At 40.2% G+C, this 23,127-nt stretch overlaps 1 protein-coding gene across 3 annotated transcripts in view; it reads right to left on the minus strand.

The window, feature by feature from the left end:
• ASB9 (ankyrin repeat and SOCS box containing 9) overlaps nucleotides 1–23,127 on the minus strand; it is a 56,154-nt gene that overhangs the window by 11,440 nt on the left and 21,587 nt on the right. For 2 of the 3 annotated variants that reach the window (XM_036742860.1, XM_036742861.1), the window contains exons 2-5: nucleotides 19,129–19,208; nucleotides 3,861–3,968; nucleotides 2,797–2,947; nucleotides 774–908 (exon numbers count right to left, since the gene is read on the minus strand). In XM_036742860.1, coding sequence (XP_036598755.1) covers nucleotides 774–908; nucleotides 2,797–2,947; nucleotides 3,861–3,968; nucleotides 19,129–19,208 — 474 coding nt within the window. The remainder of the gene's footprint in view (nucleotides 1–773; nucleotides 909–2,796; nucleotides 2,948–3,860; nucleotides 3,969–19,128; nucleotides 19,209–23,127) is intronic. The other variant, XM_036742863.1, reaches the window with a different exon arrangement.

A 23,127-nucleotide genomic window follows, 5' to 3' on the forward strand; every position in this document is an offset into this window, starting at 1 on the left:
AGATCTTTATATACATAGTTCTAGACACACACACACACACACACATAGAGGCACATATACTAAAGAACAACACAAGACAGTAAGTACTAGCAAGGAGGTACAGACCCTCAGTGCTATGGGAGTCCAGGGGAAGGAGCCTCTCCGGAGCAGTTAGGGAGGTATCCACTGAGAAGATGGGACTCCATCTGTGTCTTGAACATGGGGAGAATTCAGAAAAGCAGAAAGGAAAGATAACCACACTCCAGGAAGAAGGAAGAACATAAGGAAAGAAACAATGACAGAATAAAAGAAAGCATGCCTAAAGGATAATGAGCAGTCCAGTTTTATTGGAAGATGTTCACAGTACATGGAGGGAAAAACGGGCAGGGGGGAGGTTCACTCTTAGTCCTGACTCCAAGCACAGAATGGGATCCAGAATAAGAAAGAATGCAATTATAGTCATACCAGTTTTGCAAGAAAGTTGGGGCCTATGCTTATACTTGGGGAAAGGAAAAAGGGAATGAAATCCCACATGAGAGACTGTAAATGGAACAAGGAAATGGTTTAGAAAATAGTATTACATGTATTTGTTATAAATATTATAATATTATATTATTGTAAATATAGATATTGTTATAAAATAATAAAATACAATATTTATACATAACAATTATAAACAATAATATTTATATATTATACAAATTCTAAATTATTACAAATTATAAAATTATTTTTATTTAAAATTTAAATTTTATTTAAAAATATATATTATTTTATTTTATTTCTTTTTTTACCTGATTCAAGTAGCCTCTTGGCACAGGCTATCTGCTGGTTTTCACAAGCCACATAAAGTGGAGTGCCAAGGTGTCTGATATTTTCATTTATATTTGCTCCATGAGATACAAGGGATTCCATACACCCCAGGTGACCTATAGGCCAAGGACAAAACAGTTAATAGTATAATTGTGGTTGATCGTTGCTGTTTGTCCTTCTTTTTCAAAGAGGACCAATGGCATGAGGAGGAGGATGTCTTGACTCGCAAGTGATTTGGATATAAGTGAGGCAGGGCTGTGCAAAGTCATCAGCCTCACTCTCTCCTCCAGAGTCATCTCCAGCGGCAAGATATAGTATAATGCATCTTATTTAAAGACAATGGTTTTCCCCTTGCCAGACCTTGAGATCTGGAGATGGCTTATCTATAAAGCTGGAACCTAAGTCAATTACTGAGTAGAGAGTGAACAAGTTCAAACAGAAAATCTGAATGCTTCTAAGACCTTTGCTTTCAACAGCTGTGGGTCTCCCTTCCAGCCACAGCCACCATATCCCCGCTATCCCCTTCATGAGTGCTGTGGTCAAGCTTTTTACCCTCTGGTGACCAACCCTTTGGTGAAGGCTTTCTTTGAACTTAACTAGGCTGCTCCTCAAAGGAGAGAAACTCAGTCAGTCCGTTGCCAGGCTACCTTTGAAGACTTTCCAGCTTGGAAGGACCTGTCAAACACCCAGGCTCAGCTGGCAGAGCCCTCATGAACCTCAAGAGAACTCCATACCATGATAAAGCTTCCTAGAAAGGTTTTGATGGAGTGGCAATTAATTAGCAGGGCTAATTTTGAAAATGAAAACTCCCAGTGCCCTGGGATAAACTGCCTTCATTTTTCTTTCATTCTCGATATATTATCAGTACTAAAATAGAAATAAAATACAGTTGGGGAGGAAATCAGGCACCCCACATGGTTGTGAGGGTAAAGATGTAAAGATGCAAACTCAGGTTCACTACAGGACACTCTGAAATGGAGCAAGAGACAGGCAAAAACAAAAAAGGGTGAAAAATCTTGCCCAAATTGAGCTTCCAGGTGCTTCTGGTGTCCACATATAAAACTGAGGGGAAAAAGAGGTACCTAATGATGATCAGGGAGTCAGAGTAAGGCAACATGGCTAGATTAAACTGAACTGGCTGGTCTTTAAGTCCAAAACTTCAGATTTTAAAAATGTGTTCTCTTTTTTTAAGTCCCCATAAATCTTTACCCCAATGTTGGTCTAGTGAATATAAGACAGAACCAGCTCTTCTCTTAATAAACCTCTTTGCTTTTGATTCAGCAGGAAATAAAGAATTTGCAGTAATCCTCCAGAGCTAAGCATGAAAGCTAGGGATTCATGGAAAAGAAAAAAGAACTAGCATTCTTTGTCCACAGCCTCTTGGAGTTGCAGAAATTATATTTTCCAGACAGGAAATTGACCAACTTAGCTTAACCAAAGGCCCTGGCTCTGAAACAATAAGTTTTTAATTCTTTTTAATGACTATACACAATGGGACCTATACGCTTTTTTTAACACCTGATTTATTTGGGGCAGGGGTCTTCATAAAGGCTCTGCTACCTTTTTTCTTTCAAGTGCAAGGTGATACACACTGGCTCAACAAGAATTAAGCCCCTGTTACAAAACAGGTGCGATGGATACAAAGACAAAACCCCAAAAGACAGTCTCCATCCTTACAAAACTTGGGATTGAGGGAAGGAAAAGGAGACAAGCTGAGAACTGTCAATGGTGCAATTAGAAAGACACGTCATTTGATGTTTTTTCAGTTGTGTCCGGCTCTCCGTGACCCCTTCTGGAGTTTTCCTGGCAAAGATCCTTCAGTGGTTTGCCATTTCCTTCTCTAGATCATTTTATGGGAAACTCAGGCAAACAAGGTTAAGTGACTTGCCTAGGATCACAGAGCTAGTAAGTCTCTGAGGCCAGATTAAAATTCAGGAAGAAGGGTCTTCCTTTACTCTAGGCCCACTGTGCCACCAAGCTGCCCCTAATCTTTTGCAAATGTACCTCTTTTGGCAGCTTCATGGATGGGAGATGCAAGATCACACACAGCATGGGGACTTGCTCCATGTTCTAACAGTAAGTTCACACAGTCCTGGCTTCCACTAACACAGGCGTTATACAGAGGCGTGTGCCAATCAACAGTCACTCCATCCACCTGAATTAGAAAAAAAAAAGACAAATCTATCTCTGAAGGGCAAATAATTAGCAATGCAATTTTTAAATAACCTCCCAGCAGCCTGGGACCAAGCTGCCTTCAGTTTTTGATTTTTTTTTTCATTTTGGGAATGTCATCAATACTAAAATAGAAGTTAGAGAGAAATATTTAGAGAGAAATAGAGAGAAAATTGGGCAGTTGACGTGCAGGTAGGGACAAAAAGAGGTCACACTCTTGGAGAAGAACTTTCAAAGTAGTGATGTTAGGTAATATTCCAGAGGCCCTCACCTCTCCTAAAGAGTCAGAGGATTGTTAACCCCTGTCTTTCTGGGTATGTCCTCACTTATCACTCATCTATTCCCTCACTAATGCCTTTACCAGGTTCTCTTTGCCTTCCCAGAAACAGGATGAGAAATAGGAAACACAGAAAACAGGAACTGTTGGCATATATTCCCTGTTGGCACCAAAGAAAATGATGATAGAAAATCAGGGTCAATTTATGTGCTTATGGTAAGGTTTGAGGGTCTCTCTTGGGGGATAGCAACTTCCCATTTTTACATGTTTGAGGTACACTGTCTCAGTACAAGGCCCACCTGGATGCCAGATTGAATTCAGCAAAGTGAGGAGGATGGAAATGGATGATTTCTAATAGCACTTCCAGCTCTATTAATCTATGTCATTCTGAGCTGAAAATATAAACGTCACAATGATACCCATTACTATGGAATTCGCTGTTTTAGTTTTTTCTAAGGATTAAAAAAAAAACTTGACTGTTATAATCTTCTACAGAAGACCATTGCTGGCATTTAAGAATCTGTGTGAACAAAGCACTCAAAAGTATCCTGGAGGAATTAACGAGTTGTTTTTTTTTTTCCTATCCCAGTTTCTAAAATGAGATATGAATGGAACTGACCTGAGCCCCGTGCTTCAACAGAACACCGGCACAAGTCGAGTGGCCCCCTAGGCAAGCTTCATGAAGTGGAGACACTCGATCAGCTGTAATGAGGTTTACACCATATCCCTTGTGAAATGAGAACAGGCAAAGTGTAAGGGGTAGAAACCAACCTACAATACCAGTTGGTTATCTTTAAAGTAACTCTGCAAGAGTCAATTTAGCAATCATGACTAGATCTCATGGACTGTTAGGACCTAGTACTAAAACCTTGCCAGAAGTAACATGGGGGTGCTTCCGACTAGAAATGTGCCTTTTTTGAAACTTAAAAAAAAAGAAAAGGAAAAAAAAAAGGAAATTAAATATTTATTTTAGCGCAACCCTTAGAAATCTAAAGCATTTTATTGGTTGAGGAACATAAAAACGTATTTTTACATTCTATTTATTCAGAAAGTTATCTTTTTAGGGGACATATTTGGAGATTCTTAGCATTAAGGTTTTGGCCCCCAGCATGACAGATGAATTCATAGGATGCTATGAAAAAGAATTACATAGGATGAACAGGCATGAATGGTTTGTGATTGGCATCTCTTGACTGAAAATCCAAAGCAATGAGATTTATGGAATCCTAATAAAGCTACCCCCAGCCCCAATATTCTAACTTCCTTGTGGACCCACTGAACAGCAGCCCCGCTGCCCCTACCTAGCCACTCCCTCCTCTCCATTCAGTATCCTAATTTTTCCATATATGTCTCACTGCTCACTAGAACAACAGGTGTGTCCATGAACTCGTATTTCTCACAGAAACAGCAGGCATGTCCACGTGTTGGGATCCAGCCACTGCCTCCAGCTAGCCACTGCCCACAGACCCATTCCTCATATTTCCCTCAGAAACAGCAGGTGTGTCCATCCACTCAACCACAACCACATCCATCTAATCTCAGGATCACAATACTCAGCCAATCAGAAAACAGCACCACCAGAATGCCCAAGCAGGATGTGAACCCCCAAACAATAGAAGGGACTTTCCCTAAGTCCCCATTACCTGCACAGTAATAGCAAAGCTATGCTTGAGGTGAACTGACGACACAGAGGCTTACTATAATATCATTATCATACATACATACCCCCCTAAATGGGTTTTTCTGTATGCAGTGTGGGTAATTGCACACATAGTTCCACTGTGGTGGGGACCCCTGCCCTATTACCCAATCCCTTAACAAACCCCTCCTGCCTTTTTAATATTCATAATTTATGTTATATAATTGCATCTTTACCCTGTAAAAAATCTATCTTGCTTTCTCTGAAGTTGCTGGTTCCTCTTGGAACTTAGCCCACTTCATGAGAGGCGTCAATCTCAATAAATACCTATACTTGGACCAGAAGTGGTCTAACTCTGAATTCTCTGAGACAGTTCCACCACAACACAACGTGAAACTGCAACGAGATCACAGACCCACTGGAAAATGGAGATATGAAGGAGAAAGAAAGAAGAAAGAAGTTTCTGGGATTTATTATTTTTGCCATATTTCAAAAATATACTTTCTCCCAATTTTTCCTCTGTTCCTAAATTGCTAAATCTCCCTTATTTTGCTTCTCTGACATAAGGGTACGAATATTATCCATTACTAGGAAAAATGAGGTAAGAGAAATAATAAACAGTTGTTCACTGTTCAAATTATCCGACAGCTCAAGCTTTAACACAATCTTTGAGTGTTCCGTGTAAACCTTCAGGGTTAACGGATCCTTTCTCTAACTCAATAACTTCAATAACATTTCCTGTTTGAAATCCATGCAATCGGTCTGTACCTCCCTTTCCCCATCCTTGTTGTTGTACCCTATCAAATCCAGGTTATTCTCTCAACTTTTTAAATTATAATAACTGAAACTCACATGTCACTTAAATATGGCAGTAATCCCCCAGCAACCTATAAGCTCATTGAAAGGAGGGATTGTTTTATTCTTTGTATTCGTATCCTGAGCACTAAGGACTGACTTGAATGCAGTGGGTGTTTAAATAAATGCTTGTTGGTCAATTATCTCATTGCTCCACAGGTTAAGGAAAATTATGATATAATGGGCTCCTCGACCTCTAAAGTCTTGGTTGTTATTAAGTCGTGTCAGATTCTTTGTGATTCCATTTGGAGTTTTCTTGGCAAAGATACAGCAGTGGTTTGCCATTTCTTTCTCCAGCTGCTTTTACAGATGAGGAAACTGAGGCAAACAGGGTGAAGTGACTTGCACAGGGTCACACAGCTAATAAGTACATGAGGCCAGATTTGAACTCAGGAAGATGAATCTTCCTGACTTGAGGCCTGGTGCGCTAATCACAGCACCACCCAGTTACGCCCAATCTAAAGTCCTATCCAGCTCTAAATCTGTGATCCTGCAACCCTGAAACAGTGAAATGGCCCCATTTACTCCTTTTCTGTATTATGCTAAGAACTTCAGAGTTATGATTGCTTTATTCTCCAATAAAAACAGAAAAATGTCAAAGTTGTTGGTCCTAGACTAAGAATCTTTTGTGAGCTGGATTTAAGTGAGGCAGAGTTGTACAAAGTCAGTCTCTCTCTCTCTTCCAGAGACATCAAAGTCCAGCGGCAGGACAAAAGTCAAGAAAACTGGCAATAGCCCAGGATGCAGAGGATGACCTTGGCATCTTCAGGCACTCCACAGCGCCAGCTTCAGTCACTTTCATGGCTGTTGAAACAAACTGTTCCCCTCTGCCTATTCTACCAAGGGAGTCTTCACATGCTCGGGGTAGACACTACCCTCATTCACCAATGGGTTGGAGGCCTGCTGGTTACCCCTCAACCTGGTTTAGTCTGTTTACTGAGATGATTTTACCAGCATGTGGCTGCCATACACTTTACAGCCTCTTATAGCCACTGGTGAGGGTTAAATGCCAGGTGGGCACCAAAGGTGGATGAGCAGACCTGAAAAGGCCTCAGCAAGCCCTCACATCAGAGGTGGTAGAAGGGAAAAACAAGATTTCCCTTAGTTTATTTATTTGTTTGTTTATTTTCAGCTATTTTCCGTTTTCAATATTCACTTCCACAAGATTCTGAATTCCAAATTTTCTCCCCATCACTCCCCACCCCCCACCCCAGGACAGCAGGCATTCTGATTACCCCTTCCTCCAGTCTTCCCTCCCTTCTATTACCTCCCACCCCCTTCTCTTATCCCCTTCCCTTCTATTTTCCTGTAGGGCAAGACAGATTTCTATGCCCCATTGCCTGACTTCCTGGTTGCATGTAAAAAGAATTTTTAACATTCGTTTTTAAAGCGTTGAGTTCCACATTCTCTCCCTTCCTCCCTCCCCACCCACCCTCATTGAGAAGGCAAGCAATTCAATATAGGTTATACATATGTAGTCATGCAAAACACTTCCATAACAGTCATGTTGTGAAAGACTAACTGTATCACCCTCTATCCTGTCCTGCCCTCCATTTATTCTATTCTCTCCTTTGACCTGTCTCTCCTCAAAAGTGTGTGCTTCTGATTGCCCCTTCCCCCAATCTGCCATCCCTTCTATTATCTCCCCTCTCTTATTCCCTTACCTCTGCTTTCCTGTAGGGTAAGATACATTTCCATACCCAGTTGGGTATGTATGTTATTCCTTCCTTAAGCCAAATTCAATGAGAGTAAGGCTGACTTATTCCCTCTTACTTCCCCCTTCTTCCCCTCCATTGTAAAAGTTCTTTCTTACCTCTTTTATGTGAGATGATTTACTACATTCTACCTCTCTTTTTCTTTCTCTCAGTATATTCCCCTCAACACTTAATTTTATTATTTAGGTGTCATCCCTTCATATCCAGCTCACCCTGTGCACTCTGTCTACATATATATATATACACATATGTACACATAAATACATATGTACACTCATACACATATATATACACACACATACACACACACACACACATACACACATACATTCCTTCTAACTACCCTAATAGTGAGAAAGGTCTCTTGAGTTACAAATATCACCTTTCCATGTAAGAATGTAAATAGTTCAACTTCAATAAGTCCCTTATGATTTCTTTCCTGTTTACTTTTCATTCTTCTCTTGATTCTTGTATTTGAAAGTCAAATTTTCTATTCAGCTCTTTTCATCAAGAATGCTTGAAAGTCCTCTATTTCATTGAAATTCTATTTTTTCCCCTGAAATATTATACTCAGTTTTGCTGGGTAGGTGATTCTTGGTTTTAATCCTATCTCCTTTGACCTCTGGAATATCATATTCCAAGCCCTCTGATGCCTTAATGTAGAAGCTGCTAAATCTTGTGTTATCCTGACTGTATTTCCATGACACTTGAATTGTTTCTTTCTGGATGCTTGTAATGTTTTCTCCTTGACCTGGGAACTCTGGAATTAGGCTACAATATTCCTAGAAGTTTTCCTTTTGGGATCCTTTTCAAGAGGTAATCAGTGGATTCTTTCCATTTCTATTTTACCCTCTGGTTCTAGAACATCAGGGCAATTTTCCTTGACAATTTCTTGAAAGATGATGTCTAGGCTCTTTTTTTGATCATGGCTTTCAGGTAGTCCAATAATTTTTACATTATCTCTCCTGGATCTGTTTTCCAGGTCAGTGGTTTTTCCAATGAGATATTTCACACTGTCTTCTTTTTTTCATTCTTTTTGTTTTGTTTTTATGATTTCTTGATTTCTCATAAAGTCATTAGCTTCCATTTGCTCCATTCTAATTTTTGAGGAATTATCTTCTTCAGTGAGCTTTTGGACCTCTTTTTCCATTTGGCCAATTCTGCTTCTTAAGGCATTCTTCTCCTCATTGGCTTTTTGGACCTCTTTTGCTATTTGGGTTAGTCTATTTTTAAGGTGTTATTTTCTTCACCATTTTTTGGGTCTCCTTTAGCAAGCTCTTGATTCATTTTTCATGATTTTCTTGCATCACTCTCATTTCTCTTACCAATTTTTCCTCCACTTCTCTTACTTGATTTTCAAAATCCTTTTTGAGCTCTTCCATGGCCCGAGACCATTTCATATTTTTCTTGGAGGCTTTGGATGTAGGAGCCTTGACCTCGTTGTCTTCCTCTTTCTGCATGCCTTGCTCTTCCTTGTCACTAAGTGTGTAAGAAAACATCTTTTCACCAAGAAAGTAACCTTCTATAGTCTTATTCTTCTCTCTGTTTTCTCATTTTTCCCAGCCAATTACTTGACTTTTGAGCTCTTTGTTAAGTGGAGGGTGTATTGCCCCAAGTTTCAGGGGTTTTGTGAGGCTGTTTTCAGAGATATTTCGAGGGACCTGTAAATTCTGAGTTCCTCCAAAAAGGGGCGATCAAAAGAGAGGTCACTCTGGTCTGTGAGCAACCACAAGCACTCTTTTCTGCCCTGGGACTGAGAGGAGGGTTCCCTCTCCACAGCTACCACAAGCTACAGCTCCACCATGCCAGCACTCCTTCTTACTCCAGGATCACCACTCAGGACTGTGACCCAGATCAGCTAATCAGTTCTCTCTCTGACTGTAGGCCGACAGCTCCAGAAGCAACCACAGCTGCGGCAGTGGCTGCTGCCACCCTGAGGCTAGGGCTGAGGCTGTGGCTGGACATCACGCTCCTGGGTGAGACACAGGTGAGGGAGCTATCCCGCTAACCTTTGAAGCTGTCTTTGACCATTTGTGGGTTGAGAAGTCTGGAAATCAGAGCAGCTGCCAGTAATTCAGTGCCCAGGCCCAAGCTGTTCTAAGCACGGTGCTATAGACCCTTCCTGTCGACCTTCCAGATTGTCTTGGGCTAGAAATCTGCTTCGCTCTCTCATTTTGTGGCTTCTGCTGCTCTAGAATTTGTTTAAAGTCATTTTTTACAGGTATTTCAAGGGGTTTGGAGGCAGAGCTCAGTCAGTTCCCTTCTTTTACTCTGCCATCTTGGCTCCGCCCCCCCCTCCAATTTTTAGAAATATTCTTGAGGCAACTTTAACCACATGGTTTCTCTGATTAGTGACTCTATCTTGATCTTTCTTCCCAGAAAAATTAAAATACTTTTCACATCCATTTCAATGAGCCTCAGATAGTATGTCCGGCACAATCCCTTGTCTTTTTCATTTTGGGGAGCATTTACAAGAGTTAATCCAAAATAATTCTGCATTCTCTGTTTCCCATTTCTGGTTGGAAAACTACCCAGACTAGGAGGCAGCTGGTATTCTAGACATGAACTAGCTGTGGGACCCAAAGGGGGCTCAAATCTATGGACTTTTAAGGGTGATACTGGAAGAAGAGTCTAGGAAAAACCCACTGGCTGCCATTATACCTCCATTTGTAGTTCACAGTTTGTTATGGGCAGGGGCTGTGTCTTCTCCTTTCCTTAAAAACTTCATCTCATCTGGTACACAATGAACATCCCTCAAAGGCTGACTGACCAACTGACCTTAACCTGAATCATGAGTATGGCCTTTTGTTCTTGGATGGGTACGCCATAGGCCTCTGCAGGATATGGGATCAGCTACTTTCTAAACTTCTCTGCTATGCTGTGGACATTTGCAGCACAATTATAACTCTTTTTTCTCTCCTTGATGGAGCAGATTTTAAGATTAAGGAGGAATGTTCCTAAGCAAGAATTATTTATTGGCTCCCCTGATACTTCTTACTACTTCTGCCACGGCTGGCTTTTTTTTCCCCAGGGGAAAAAAAATACAGATGGGCTTTATCTATGTGCATAGTTTATGAAAATTCAAAGTTAAAAACAAATTATTACATGTTACAAAAAGACTCCCCCCAGGATTCCTTGAACTCACAGTTTTTTCCCCAAATGAATTTAATTTAATTAATGAATTGTTTACAGATCTGCTCCAATTGGAATGCCCTCCCCGTCTATGTTAACCAAGCAAAACTCCATCCATCCTCCAGAGTCCATGTCAAGTGCTGGTCTCTTCATGAGTCGTTTCCAGATGCCTCCAAAAAGATATGTCCATTTGACCATTCCGTGGCATTTTGTTATAACACAATATTCTTTGAGTAGCTTGTACTACAAGGCATGCCTGGCTTCTACCTCCTACTAGAATGTATGCGCCTCAAAGGACAAAAGCTTGGCATCTTCCTTTGGAAAAAAAAAAGCCTTGACTTCCGTATTCATAGGAGCTGGGCTCAGATTCTATTTCTGATCCTTACTCCTTACGCAATCTTAGGGACAGCTAGGTGGCACAGTGCATAGAGTGCTGAGCCTGGAGTAAAGAAGATCCGGCCTGAGAAACTAGCCGTGTGACCCTAGACAAGTCACTTAACCCTGTTTGCCTCAGTTTTCTCATCTATAAAATGAGCTAGAGAAGGAAATGGCAAACCACTCCAGTGTCCTTGCCACGAAAACCCCACAAAGAGTGAGACACTACTGAAACAACAGCAAAGCACTCTCCACCAATCCCTCTATCTTCTCCAGTGAGGAAACTGTCTCCATCAATAGAAGATTATTTAGCAATGGATCTGTGATGTAACTAGTAGGAGCTTCTGGTGAGGAAACTCATGAATTATTTTACAATTTATAAGCTTGGAGAATTGCCAGGAGACACCGAGAGTGACCCTTCCAAGGTCACACAGCCAGTATGTGTCAGAGTCAGGAATTAACCCAGCACTTCCTCACACCAAGATGCCTCTTGGCTATCCACAGAGAAGTGAAAATGGCAAAGGAAAAATTAAAAAGGAAATAGTAGAGATAAATATCCTGTTCCAAAAGGGGGGGAAAGAAAAAGAAGGACGACGCAGAGGACTTTACAAGCTTAGTGACAAGACACCACATATACCTGCTCCTTCATCTTTGCTCCTTGGCCTAGTGCAGAGAAAGGAAGCAGGATTTCTGAGAAGAGAGGGGTTGAAAAGACAAATTAAACCTTCCCTATAATTAACTTGGATGGCCTCAACAAGGTATATTGATCAGGGTTAGAGAAAAAAGTTGAAGGTTAAGTAACCCAGGGCCAAGCAAGTCGGAATATTGAGGACAAATTGCCAACAAACTTTGTTTTGACCCTGACCTGAGGTAATGAGCTAATGATGGCATAAAAGGGACGGATTTGTTTCTACTCATTCCTTTATTCCAGTAGCTTGCTCTAAAACAAGGATTCTTAACTACTTTTTGTTTTAGGGACCCCTTCAGTGGTCAGTCTGGTGACGTCTACGGACCCCGTCTCAGAATAATGTTTTTAAGTCCATAAAATAAAATATATAAGACTACAAAGGGAACCAGTTATATTGAAATAGTTATCATCATATTTCTTTCAAGTCCATGGACCTCTAATCTAAAATGATTAATTCAGTTCAATTCAACAAATATTTTTGATAACATTATTATGTTCAAAGCATTTCAACATTTTGTTGTCATTCGTTGTTTCAGATGTGGCTGACCCCGTTTGGGGTTGTCTTGGCAAAGATACTGAAGTGGTTCGCCATTTCCTTCTCCAGCTCCACCTGAGGCAAACAGGGTTACGTTACTTGCCCAGGGTCACACAGCCAGTTAAGTGTCTGAGGTCAAAATTGAATTCAGGTTTTCCTGACTCCAGACCCAGCTCTCTATCAACTGTGCCACCTAGATGCCCATTTATTAAATGCTTAATGTATGGAATGCTCTGTTACAGCTTTTAAGATAAGGCAGGGAGCTGTATGAGGAGAAAGATTTGTTGTAAATAAGGGAAATCAGGAATGCCTGCATAGAGGAGGCGACATTTGAATTAGGCTTCAACAGATAAAGAGGGGAAGTATAAAATATCCAGAGTAAAGGATGTAAAGTACAGAGGGCAAAGACTGTCATTTGTCTCATTTCTTTCCTTAGCCCTTAGCACATGCCTGGCACACAGCAGGTGCTTAATAAATGTTTAATGATTGGTTCATTGAAAGCAGTTCAGCTTGTCTGGAGAACAGTATGTAGAGGGGAGTAATATGAACAACGGCAGAAAATGTAGGGAAGCACCAGATTGTTAAAGTCCTTGAACGCTAGGCAAAGGAGTCTGAACTTCAGCTGGTAGGTATCGGAACAAAAAAGATTATTTAGAAAGAGTTACACAGTGATATGCATAAGGGAGATTACAGGGCAGTGGTATAAAGATGGAAGGAAGGAAGGAAGGAAGGAAGGAAGGAAGGAAGGAAGGAAGGAAGGAAGGAAGGAAGGAAAGAGGAAGGAAGACTTCCACCTGATGTCACTGAAGGCCTGTCCCTCATTTGCAGTGTGTGTAATCTCACAGTGTAGCTGGGAGCCAGGAGACCTAGGTTCAAGTCCTATGTATGACATTTACTAGCTTTGTATCCTAGGCTGGTAAAAATGGAAATGGTCGGGGGAGGGGGTGGGGAGGAATATATCAAAGATAGGATCGGATAACTAAAGATGAGAAATTAGGGGTACAAGAGATTTCAAACGTGGGTGACTGGATGAACTAGTTAAAGTAGAAGGAAGCACAGATTCAGGGAGAAAGTTTTAGAGTTTTTTTGACTATCAAAAGTATCCTTTTAATATCGATCTTTGCAGAAGCATTTCCCCTGATAGCCTTAGGAAAAATAAAGATAAATTACATGTACAGAGGGGGAAAAGTTTCAAACTTTTTTAAATGATTTTAAACATTCTGAGTTTAAGACAATGGTAGGATATCCACATGAATGTGTTCTTTGCATAGCTGGAAATTTGGCAAAGTGCCTGGCACGTAGTAAGCTTTTAATAAATGCTCATTGATTTATTGCTTGAGTCTCAAGAACAGAAGTCAGAGCTAGATACAAATATTTGGGAGTCAACTACATAGTAGTTGAAGCATGATCAAGAGAATAAGGCTGCTAAAAAGAACAAAGGGCAATACCTCAAAAAGCCTTCAGTACAAGAGGAACTGGGTTCAAATCTCTGATATTCCCATGGCTACATGCCTAAGACTCAGTTTTCTCCTATGCAAAATGAAGGGTTTGGACTAGATGGCCTTTAAAGGCCCTTCTTTTCTAAATCCATGAATCATTAAGACACCATTTTTATTTAGTATTTAATTTTTCCCCAGTTACATGTAAAGAAAAATTTTTAACATTTGTTTTTAAAAATTTGAACTCCAAATTCTCTCCCTTCCTCTCTCCCCACCCCCACCCCTCATTGAGAAGGCAAACAATTCCATACAGATCATATATGTGGAGTCATGCAAAACATATCCATAAGAGTCACGTTGCAAAAGAAAACACAGATAAAATAAAACTCAAGAAAAGTGAAGTGAAGAAAAAAAGTTGCTTCAATCTGTATTCAGACACCAACAGCTCTTTCTCTGGGGATGTCTATCATTTTTCATCCTAAATCCTTCAGAGTTGTCTAAGTCATTCACTGCTGATCATCCTACAATGCTGTCACTTTGTTCCCAGTACATTTCATTTTGCCTCAACCCATGTAAGTCTTTCTAGGTTTTTCTGAGAGCATCCTGATCATCATTTCTTATAGTACAATAGGATTCCATCACAATTACACAATCGTTCAGCCATTCCCCAAGTGATGGGCATCCCCTCAATTTCGAATTCTTTACCCCCAGAAAAGAGCTGCTGTAAATTTCACAATTTCACAACTCCAACAACAGTACATTAATGTCTCATTTTTTCCCACATCCCCTCCAACATTTGGTCAATTACCTTTCCTGTCCTATCATCTAATCTAACAGGTATGAGGTAGTACCTCACTATTTTTTAACTTGAATTTCTCCAATCAAGAATGAATTTGAATATTTTTTCATAAGGCATAGGTAGCTTTAATTACTTCATCTGAAGACTGATTATATCTTTTGATCATTTATCAATTGGGGAATGGCTCTTATTTTTTTTAAATTTGACACAGTTCTCCACATGTTAGAGAAATTAAACCTTTATCAGAGAAGCTTGCCTCAAAAACTTTTTTCACACAGTTACTATTGTTAACTGTATTTCCTTCCATCCTATCGCTTCCATCCGTTTATTTTATTCTCTCTCTGTCTCTCTCTGTCTCTCTGTTTCTCTCTCTCTCTCTCTCTCTCTCTCTCTCTCTCTCTCTCTCTCTCTCTCTCTCTTTCTCTCTCTCTCTCTGTCTCCCTCTCTCTCTCTCCTTTCACCCTGTCCCTCCTCAAAAGTCTTTTGCTTCTGATTAACCCTTCCCCCATTCTGCTCTCCCTTCTATCACCACCCCCTTCTCTTATCCCTTTCCCCTTCTATTTTCCTATAGGGTAAGAGAGATTTCTATACCCCATTGCCTGTGTTACATGTAAAAACAATTTTTAACATTCGTTCTTAAAATTTTGAGCTCCAAATTCTCAGCCTTCCTCCCTCCCCACCTACTCTCACTGAGAAGGCAAGCAATTTGATATAGAGGTTGACACCGTTTCTTTATAATACCATAATATAATAACAATAATATATATATATATGTATTTTAAATCTCTTTCTGCTATACCATTACACAGACATGCCACAATTTTCTTTTCTAAGTTTCCTACAGTCAGACATTTGGATGTTTCCAGTTTTTTTTTAACAAATAATATAGCTATAAATAACTCGTACAGATGGTTCTTATTTATTAGTGATAATTCTCTTAGGACACATTCCCCATAGTGAGATTTCTGGGTCAAAGGATGTGGTTATTTGCATTGCTCTTGTAGCATGCTTTTTGACTCAATAATCCCACCATGGGAAATACAGTCTAAGAGAATCATCCTAAGGAAGAGTTCTCACCAATTTGTAATGTCATCAGCAATGAGTTAAATCTTCTCATTTTTGTTAATGTTTGTCAGATCTGTAGTTGACATCCCAAGAGTTGTTTAGTTTATTGTTTCAGAGACTGAACTTCCCCCACCCCCACCCCCAAACCCTTACAGTATGGTGGAAAGTGCTGGATTTGGAATCAGGAAGATCTGGATGCAAATTATCCCTCTGAGGCTAACCATTTCTCTGACCATGGGCATGTGACTTAATTTCTCTGACCCTGTTTCCTAACCTGAACTGGCAATAAATCATATGGTTTTTTACAAGTACAGGTCAAATGTGATTATGTAATCAAATGTAATATGTACAAAAGTGCCTTTCAAATGTTAAAGGACTACATAAATGGCATTACTATTATTTATTGTTATTATTATTATCACCTTTCTCATCTTTTTTGTTATTGTTAAGGTTTTTATAGAAACCGTCTGAGGATGAATCGATATCCTGTTACTACTCCTTTCTAAGCAGGTAGAAAAAATTGTATTTTTGTAATTGAATAAGAGTATTGGGCTATAAGGTCATCTTCTACATACTAAATGAAATAATAATAAGCCCTTTGGTACGTTTATTTGTATTCTATTAAATCTATAAATTAATTTAGCAAATACCTTTTTTTGGTTAATCGAACCCATCTACGGAAATTGGCTATCTCTCTAATTGTTCAGCTTTTTTATTTCTGTCAATAATGTTTCAAAGTTATCTTTGTAAATGCCACCTGAATAATTAAGCTAATCAATTTCCTAATTTTGTTGTTGTTGTAAATAAGATTTATGCCTTAAATACATATTCTGTACTTTATCAGTAGTACACAAGGATATAAGTGATTGCATAATCTTATGACCTTCAACACTGTTAATTTTATTTTCTCAATACATATTTGTCTCTTGTATTTTCTAGATATACAGTGTAGTCATCTACAAATAATGATGCTGTGCTCTCTGCATTTCCACTGTTAATCCCTCTAATTCCTCATCATGGCTTACTGCAATTTTCTAATATAATACTTTTCTAACGTATCAAGGGCAGTTGGGTGGCACAGTGAAAAGAGTGCTGGATCTGGAGTCAGGAAGACTTATCTTCCTGAGTGCAGATCACATACTAGCTGTCTGACCATGGGCAAGTTATTTAACCTTGTTTGCCTCAGTTCTTTATCTGTAAAATGAACTGGAGAAGGAAATGGCAAACCACTCCAGCATCTTTGCCAAGAAAACCCCAAATGGGGTCACAAAGGTCAGACATGACTAGACAAAAATAACAAAGTAACGTCGAATAGAAGTAGTGAAAATGGGCACCATTGTTCTGAACTTGGTTTTAGTGGGACAGCTTTTAGTTCTTCTCCATTGCCCATAACATATGCTCTTAGTTTCAGATGGATGCCTTTTATTGTATTAAAAAACAAAAATCCTCTACACATACTCTTCTTAATATTTTTATCATAATTGATGATAGGTTTTGTCAATAGTCTAGTGAGGTAATCACATGACTTTTCTATTTTTTCTTAGTGACATTATGTTGAAATCTCCTTACATCGCTGTTATTAATAAGATCTGATTGCAGTGAATGATGATCTTTAGTTAACTCTATTAATATTTTGCTTATTATTTTGTGCTTATTACATTCATTTACTGAAAATGAAATTAAACTGGCTAGTAGTTTTCTTTACCAGTATTCTCTTTACCAGAAGAACAGAATAGTTTGAACAGAATTTTGAACAGAAATTTAAACTGGTTTCATCCTAATGCCAATCTCTACTTATCCCAAATTCAAAATCGTGAAGTCTGAATGATCTTTTCTATACCGTCAGCTGAAGACAAAACACCTACTAACTTGTAGATAAGTCTCGACTTCGCTGACAAGACCACATATTACACAGGGCTCATTTTTTCCCCTCCATAAGAGTCACATACGAATATTTTACTCCCATATGAGACTGCTCTGAAATGCCTCCTGGTCCAAATAGTTGAAATTATAAAGTAAGCCAAGGAGGAAATATGATTCACCTTATAAAAATTCAAAGTAGATTAGTATTTTCCAAAGAGGCTACATAATAAAGTAGGAAAAATGACAATCTGCCGCAGATACTTATTAGCCACTTGTCTCTAGTGTCTGAGGAGCTGGGTTCAAATTCTGACTCATGTTACTTGTGTGACCTTGGGCAAGCTATTTTGGATCTCTGGGCCTCAGTTTCTTCCTCTGTAAAATGAGTGAGGTTAACTAGATAGCCTATGACATCCCTTCCGGTTCTAAATCAATGATCCGATCCTTACTTCAGGCCTTTATCATGTCTCACTCAAATCATTCAACGGCCTACCTAATTGGTCTCCCCACACTTCGGTTCATTCTTCCCACTGCCATGAATGTGATTTTTTGTAAGCACAGATCTGATTATGTCACTCCCCTACTCAATCAACGGCAGTGACTCCCTATTGCTTTGCGGTATGAACATGAACTCCTCGGCTTGATTTTTAAAGCCTCTGATCACACCCATCTTTCCAACCTCACTGCACAACACTCTCCCTCCCACACTCTGTCTTCCAGCCAGACTGTCCTTGTCTCTTTTATGCACACACAGCACTCCCTCTCCAGTCCATGCTTGGAATATACTACCCCCCTCAACTCTTCTTCAATACAATACACCAACTCCCAATTCCACACATTTTTACCGGCTGTCTCCCACACCTGGAAACCTCTCTCTTCATCTCCTCTCCTCTATCTCGAGGAAGCCTTGGCTTCCTTCAAGTTTCAGCTAAAATCCTAACTTCTGATCATCTTTAATGCTAGCGCCTTCGCTCCATTGATTATCTCCAATTTATCCTTCTTGTTGTCGTTAAATTATGTCCTCCTCTTTGTGACCCCATTTGGGGTTTTCTTGGCAAAGATACTGGAGTGGTTTGATGTGTCCTTTTCAAGCTCATTTTATAGAAGAGGGAACTGAGGGAAATGGGGTTAAGTGACTTGCCCAAGGTCACACAACTAAGCGTCTGAAGCCAGATTTGAACTCATGCAAATGAGTCTTCCTAATTCCCAGTACGGTGTACTATCCATTGCACCGCCTAGCTGCCCAGCACAAATCCAAGCAAAACCAAATCTAACTATTTACACATGGCAGACACTTAATACTTGTCAAACTGATCTTAAGATCTTAAGTTACTTAACTTCCCTCAGGTTCTCTTCCTTTATTATAAGTAAAACAGGGATGATACGTGTTGCAACACTAATCTCCCAGGACTGTGAGGACCAAATGAGACGTAAAATGTTTTGGAAATGTTTGTACAAATGTCAGTTATTATTGACTTCCCTCTTACATAAAGCAAGATATATCTGTAGTGATTAACTCTCCTAGTATTCCTCTCAGCTAAGGAAGGGTGGGAAGGGATGTTAGTATCCCCGTTCTGCAGGAGATATGGAAAGGTGACCTTGGAGCGAGGGCCCGAAAGTGACAAGTGTATTCCTTATTTATATTAATTATATCAATTAACATAGTGTAATCATATTCATTGTATTAATAATCAATATATACTGATAATATAAAAATTAATTTTAACCTTAACCATAACACATTAATTTAGTAATTAATATTAACAATATTAGTTTAAAAGCTACCTGACTGATGAGCATCCTTAGAGAAAGGAGACGTCCATTAACAGCAGCATCATGCATGGGAGACCAATCAGACACAAAATCTGTATAAACATGGAGGAAATGTTTAATGACATCATACGCTATGTTTGAGTTTGACAGCGCCATCATAATCCCCCAATACATGAAAGCCTTTGTGGTTCAAAGCCCTAGGATAAGCATAAAGCACTCTCTTTTTTTTGGAGGGGGAAAGGCAAGGCAATTAGGGTTAAGTGACTTGCCCAAGGTCACACAGCTAGTAAGTGTATCAAGTGTCTGAGGCCGCATTTGAACTCAGGTCCTCCTGACTCCAGGGCTGATGTTCTACTCACTGTGCCACCTACTGGCCCTTTAAAACACTCTTAATAAATAACGCACTTGCTTGCCTCAACATGTTTCCCTTCTGTCCAGTGGAAACATTGGATAGCTTTGTAGTCAGAGGACCTGGGTTCAAATTTCAGAGGTGTCGCTGATAATCCGTGAGCTAAGTTAATTCTTTGACCTCTCTAGGCCTTGATTTTCTCTGCAAAATGAAGGGGTTTGGACTGAATGACCTTTGAAGAACTTTCATTTCAAAATCCAAGATCCTTGGATGTTTGACACTCATCTCTCTCTCTCTCTCTCTCTCTCTCTCTCTCTGTCTCTCTCTCTCGTACATTTGCATGTATGTATATATTTATATGTGTATGTGTGTATGTGCATGCATATGTACATATATGTATATATCTGAACTCTGGATCACTGCCTTGTGACAAGGAGCTGGCATAGCTCAACAAAACCAAGAGCTATGCTGTGGAGGGTTATCCAAGATAGACAGGTTATAATGGAGACTTCTGACAAAAAGTGATTCACGGAGGAGGAAATGGTAAATGGCTGCAGCATGTTTACCAGGAAAACCCCATGCACACACGCATGTATATCATAAATACATGCATATATATTACATGCTATATATATATATATATATATATATATATATATGCACTGTTGTTATTATTCAATCACGTCTGACTCTCCGTGACCCCATTTGGGTTTTCTTGGCAAAGATACTGGAGTCATTTGCCATTTCTTTATCCAGTTCATTTTACAGATGAGGAAATAGGCAAACGTGCCCAAGGTCACATAGCTAGGCCGTATCTGAGGCCAGATTTGAGCTCAAGAAGATGAGTCTTCCTGACTCCAGGCAGGTATTCTTCCACTGCAATACCTAGCTGCCTCTGTACTTACTCACACACACACACACACACACACACACACACACACACACACATACACGCACATATGCTATACACTATAGATAGGTATAAATACATGTTTATGTAGAAATAGAAATATATACACAATATAATATATGTACATACATGTATGAAGTATGTGTCATGGATATATGTGTGTGGCATATACGTGTGTGTGATTTCGTGTGTATGTGTCTTGGATACATATAAAATATATATATGCATGAATGTATTCACACACATATTTGGAAATTGAGTCTCCCTGTCTCACCCAGTCTAGAAATGCAGTGGTCACTGAGGGGACCAATCCCACTGAGGATCAAAGTTTCAGCCTGCTCCCTTTCTGACCCTTGCTTATTTTCCTCCATCCTTAGGCAGACAGGACGCCCCTCTGCTCCTAGGGGCTCACCACCTGGGGGCTTCACAAACATACTGTCTATGAACCTTACCAGGGTAGCAGCTAAAGATCGAAGGGCAGCTAATGATCAAAGTGGAGGTGGGGGTGGGGAGTAAGGGGTTAATGGGCTTAAAAAGATTATTTTGGTGTTGTTCAGGCTTTCCTCCCACTGCCTAATCTGATTAGTTAAGTGAGGGGTGCAGGTCCCGATAAACATCTTTAGTACATGAAATGGTGTTTGAAGAGTCCAATTTCCTGGCGTGGATTGTCAACCTAATTCAGTACCAGCAGACAGAGTTTTTATATTAATAGTGCTGATGCCTGGCTTAATTACATTAAGTGCTTGGAGCTAAACCTCAACAGAATGAAATCTGGCTCTCTGGGGATTCTCTTCACCCTCTGTGTCAGCTGTGAACCCTCACTCAGTCCGACCACAGGTCCCTTGACCAGACGCAGTGATAGGCCCCGGCGATTCAAAAAACACACTGCAATCCTCCCTACTTAAATGAAGGCTTATCCTAGAGCCGCTTGATAAGAGACAGAAAATATGGCTGTGAAACGTGACTTCTTTCCAGGGGAGGAGGGAAGGAGAGAATTCAGCCCCATTCGATACGAGCTTTTAATCGTCAGATTCATAACTTAAGCTAAACCTGTGGGCTCAGAGAGACTGTGACTTGCCAAAGGTGTTACAGCTAGTGTCACCAAAAGAGGACTGGAACCTGTATCTTCTTTAGAACACTGTCTTTAAAAACAGGAAGGGAAAGGAATAAGCATTTAAATAACATAGACAATGTGCCAAGCGCCGTTCTAAGATTTTTACAAATCTTTTCTCATTTTGATCTCAACAACCCTGCGAGGTAGGTGCTATAATTATCATCCCCATACAGATAAGGAACCTGAGGCCAACAGAGTTTAAGTGATTTTCCCAGGGCCACACAGCCAGTGAGTGTCCAAGGCCATGTTTGAACTCACTTCTTCCTGAATTCAAGCCTGGATGCCTGATGAAACGTATACACACACATACACATACACATATTGTTCGGTCACGTCCAACTACTCATGAACCCTGTGGATCATACTGTTCATGGAGTTTTCTTAGCAAAGATACTGGAGTGGTTTGCCATTTCCTTCTCCGGATCATTTTACAGATGAGGAAACCGAGGCTAGCAGAGTTAAGTGACTTGCCCAAGGTCACACAGCTAGTAAGTGTCTGAGGTCACATCTGAACTCAGGGTTACACCAGAGTGGACGATAGAGAAGGTGGAGGAGGGAAAACATTGAGAAGCATTATTTAATAATTCAGCAGGATGGTAGTGAGGGTCTGCACCAGGGAAACACTAGTGGGAACAGATAACTTAAAGAACATCCCTACAAACTTGGAGGAAGCACTGAAGATTTTTTGAAATACATTTTTGAAAACAGCCGTGGTGTGCAGCCAAGCGTCTAAGGATTTACTTCCTTCCCGCCCCAACCCTTTCCGTGTCCAAGTCAACTGCTGCTAACAAACACAGCTGCATCACTCCCCAAGTCCTTCTTAAATAGAACTAATCAAATACAAAACACAGAACAGGAGAGCTAAGTCATTTCGGTCCTAAATTGCAACCATATTCAATTCTCTTTAACTTCAGGTCTATGAGCTTGTTTAAAAAAATACTTTGATAACTGCATTTCAATATATTTGGTGTCCTTTTTAGCAGTATGAATTCTACCGCATGCATTCGAAAACACTATTTTGAGAACCTATTTCATAGTTTGGTAGGTAGGTGCTATTATCGCCCGCATTTTACAGATGAACAAACTCAGACACACAGGGGCTAAGTGACTAACCCAGACTGCCAGGGTCCAATTTTAGGATTCCGGATCTACAGGCCATCCGTGATTTGGCCGTGCCTTCTCCTCCTCCCCGCTACCCGCTCCCTTCTTGCTCTGCCCTTTCTCTGCAATCTCCCATGTCCGGTTTCTTCCAAGCCTGAAACCTTCAGGGCAGACATTTCCTAGATGACAAACAACTCCCAGCCTGCAACACCAGAGGTGGCAAACCAAGGGGTCTTATTTCTCCCTATAAAACATCCGAGCTTCCCTTGTGTACACAGAAAAGACTGACCTGCGTCCCAGCGAGAGCGTGATGTAACTGCGCACCAAGCATTGGGGGCGGCCTCTTGCAAGTCCATATCCAGACTCCTTCCTTCTGAGATGGTCTTCAGAACACCGTGCCAGGGGCTCTGGCAATATCCCTTGTTACGACCCTTTTCTGCCCTTCCTAGTGCCATTCTGGACACGCCATTCATATTACGTGGGACTCCCTCTCCCTCCTATATTTGATGTGAGAGCTGGATTTAGGAAATCACTGTA

This window comes from Trichosurus vulpecula, chromosome 2 (genome assembly GCF_011100635.1).
Source record: "Trichosurus vulpecula isolate mTriVul1 chromosome 2, mTriVul1.pri, whole genome shotgun sequence".
Taxonomy (NCBI): Eukaryota; Metazoa; Chordata; class Mammalia; order Diprotodontia; family Phalangeridae; genus Trichosurus; species Trichosurus vulpecula.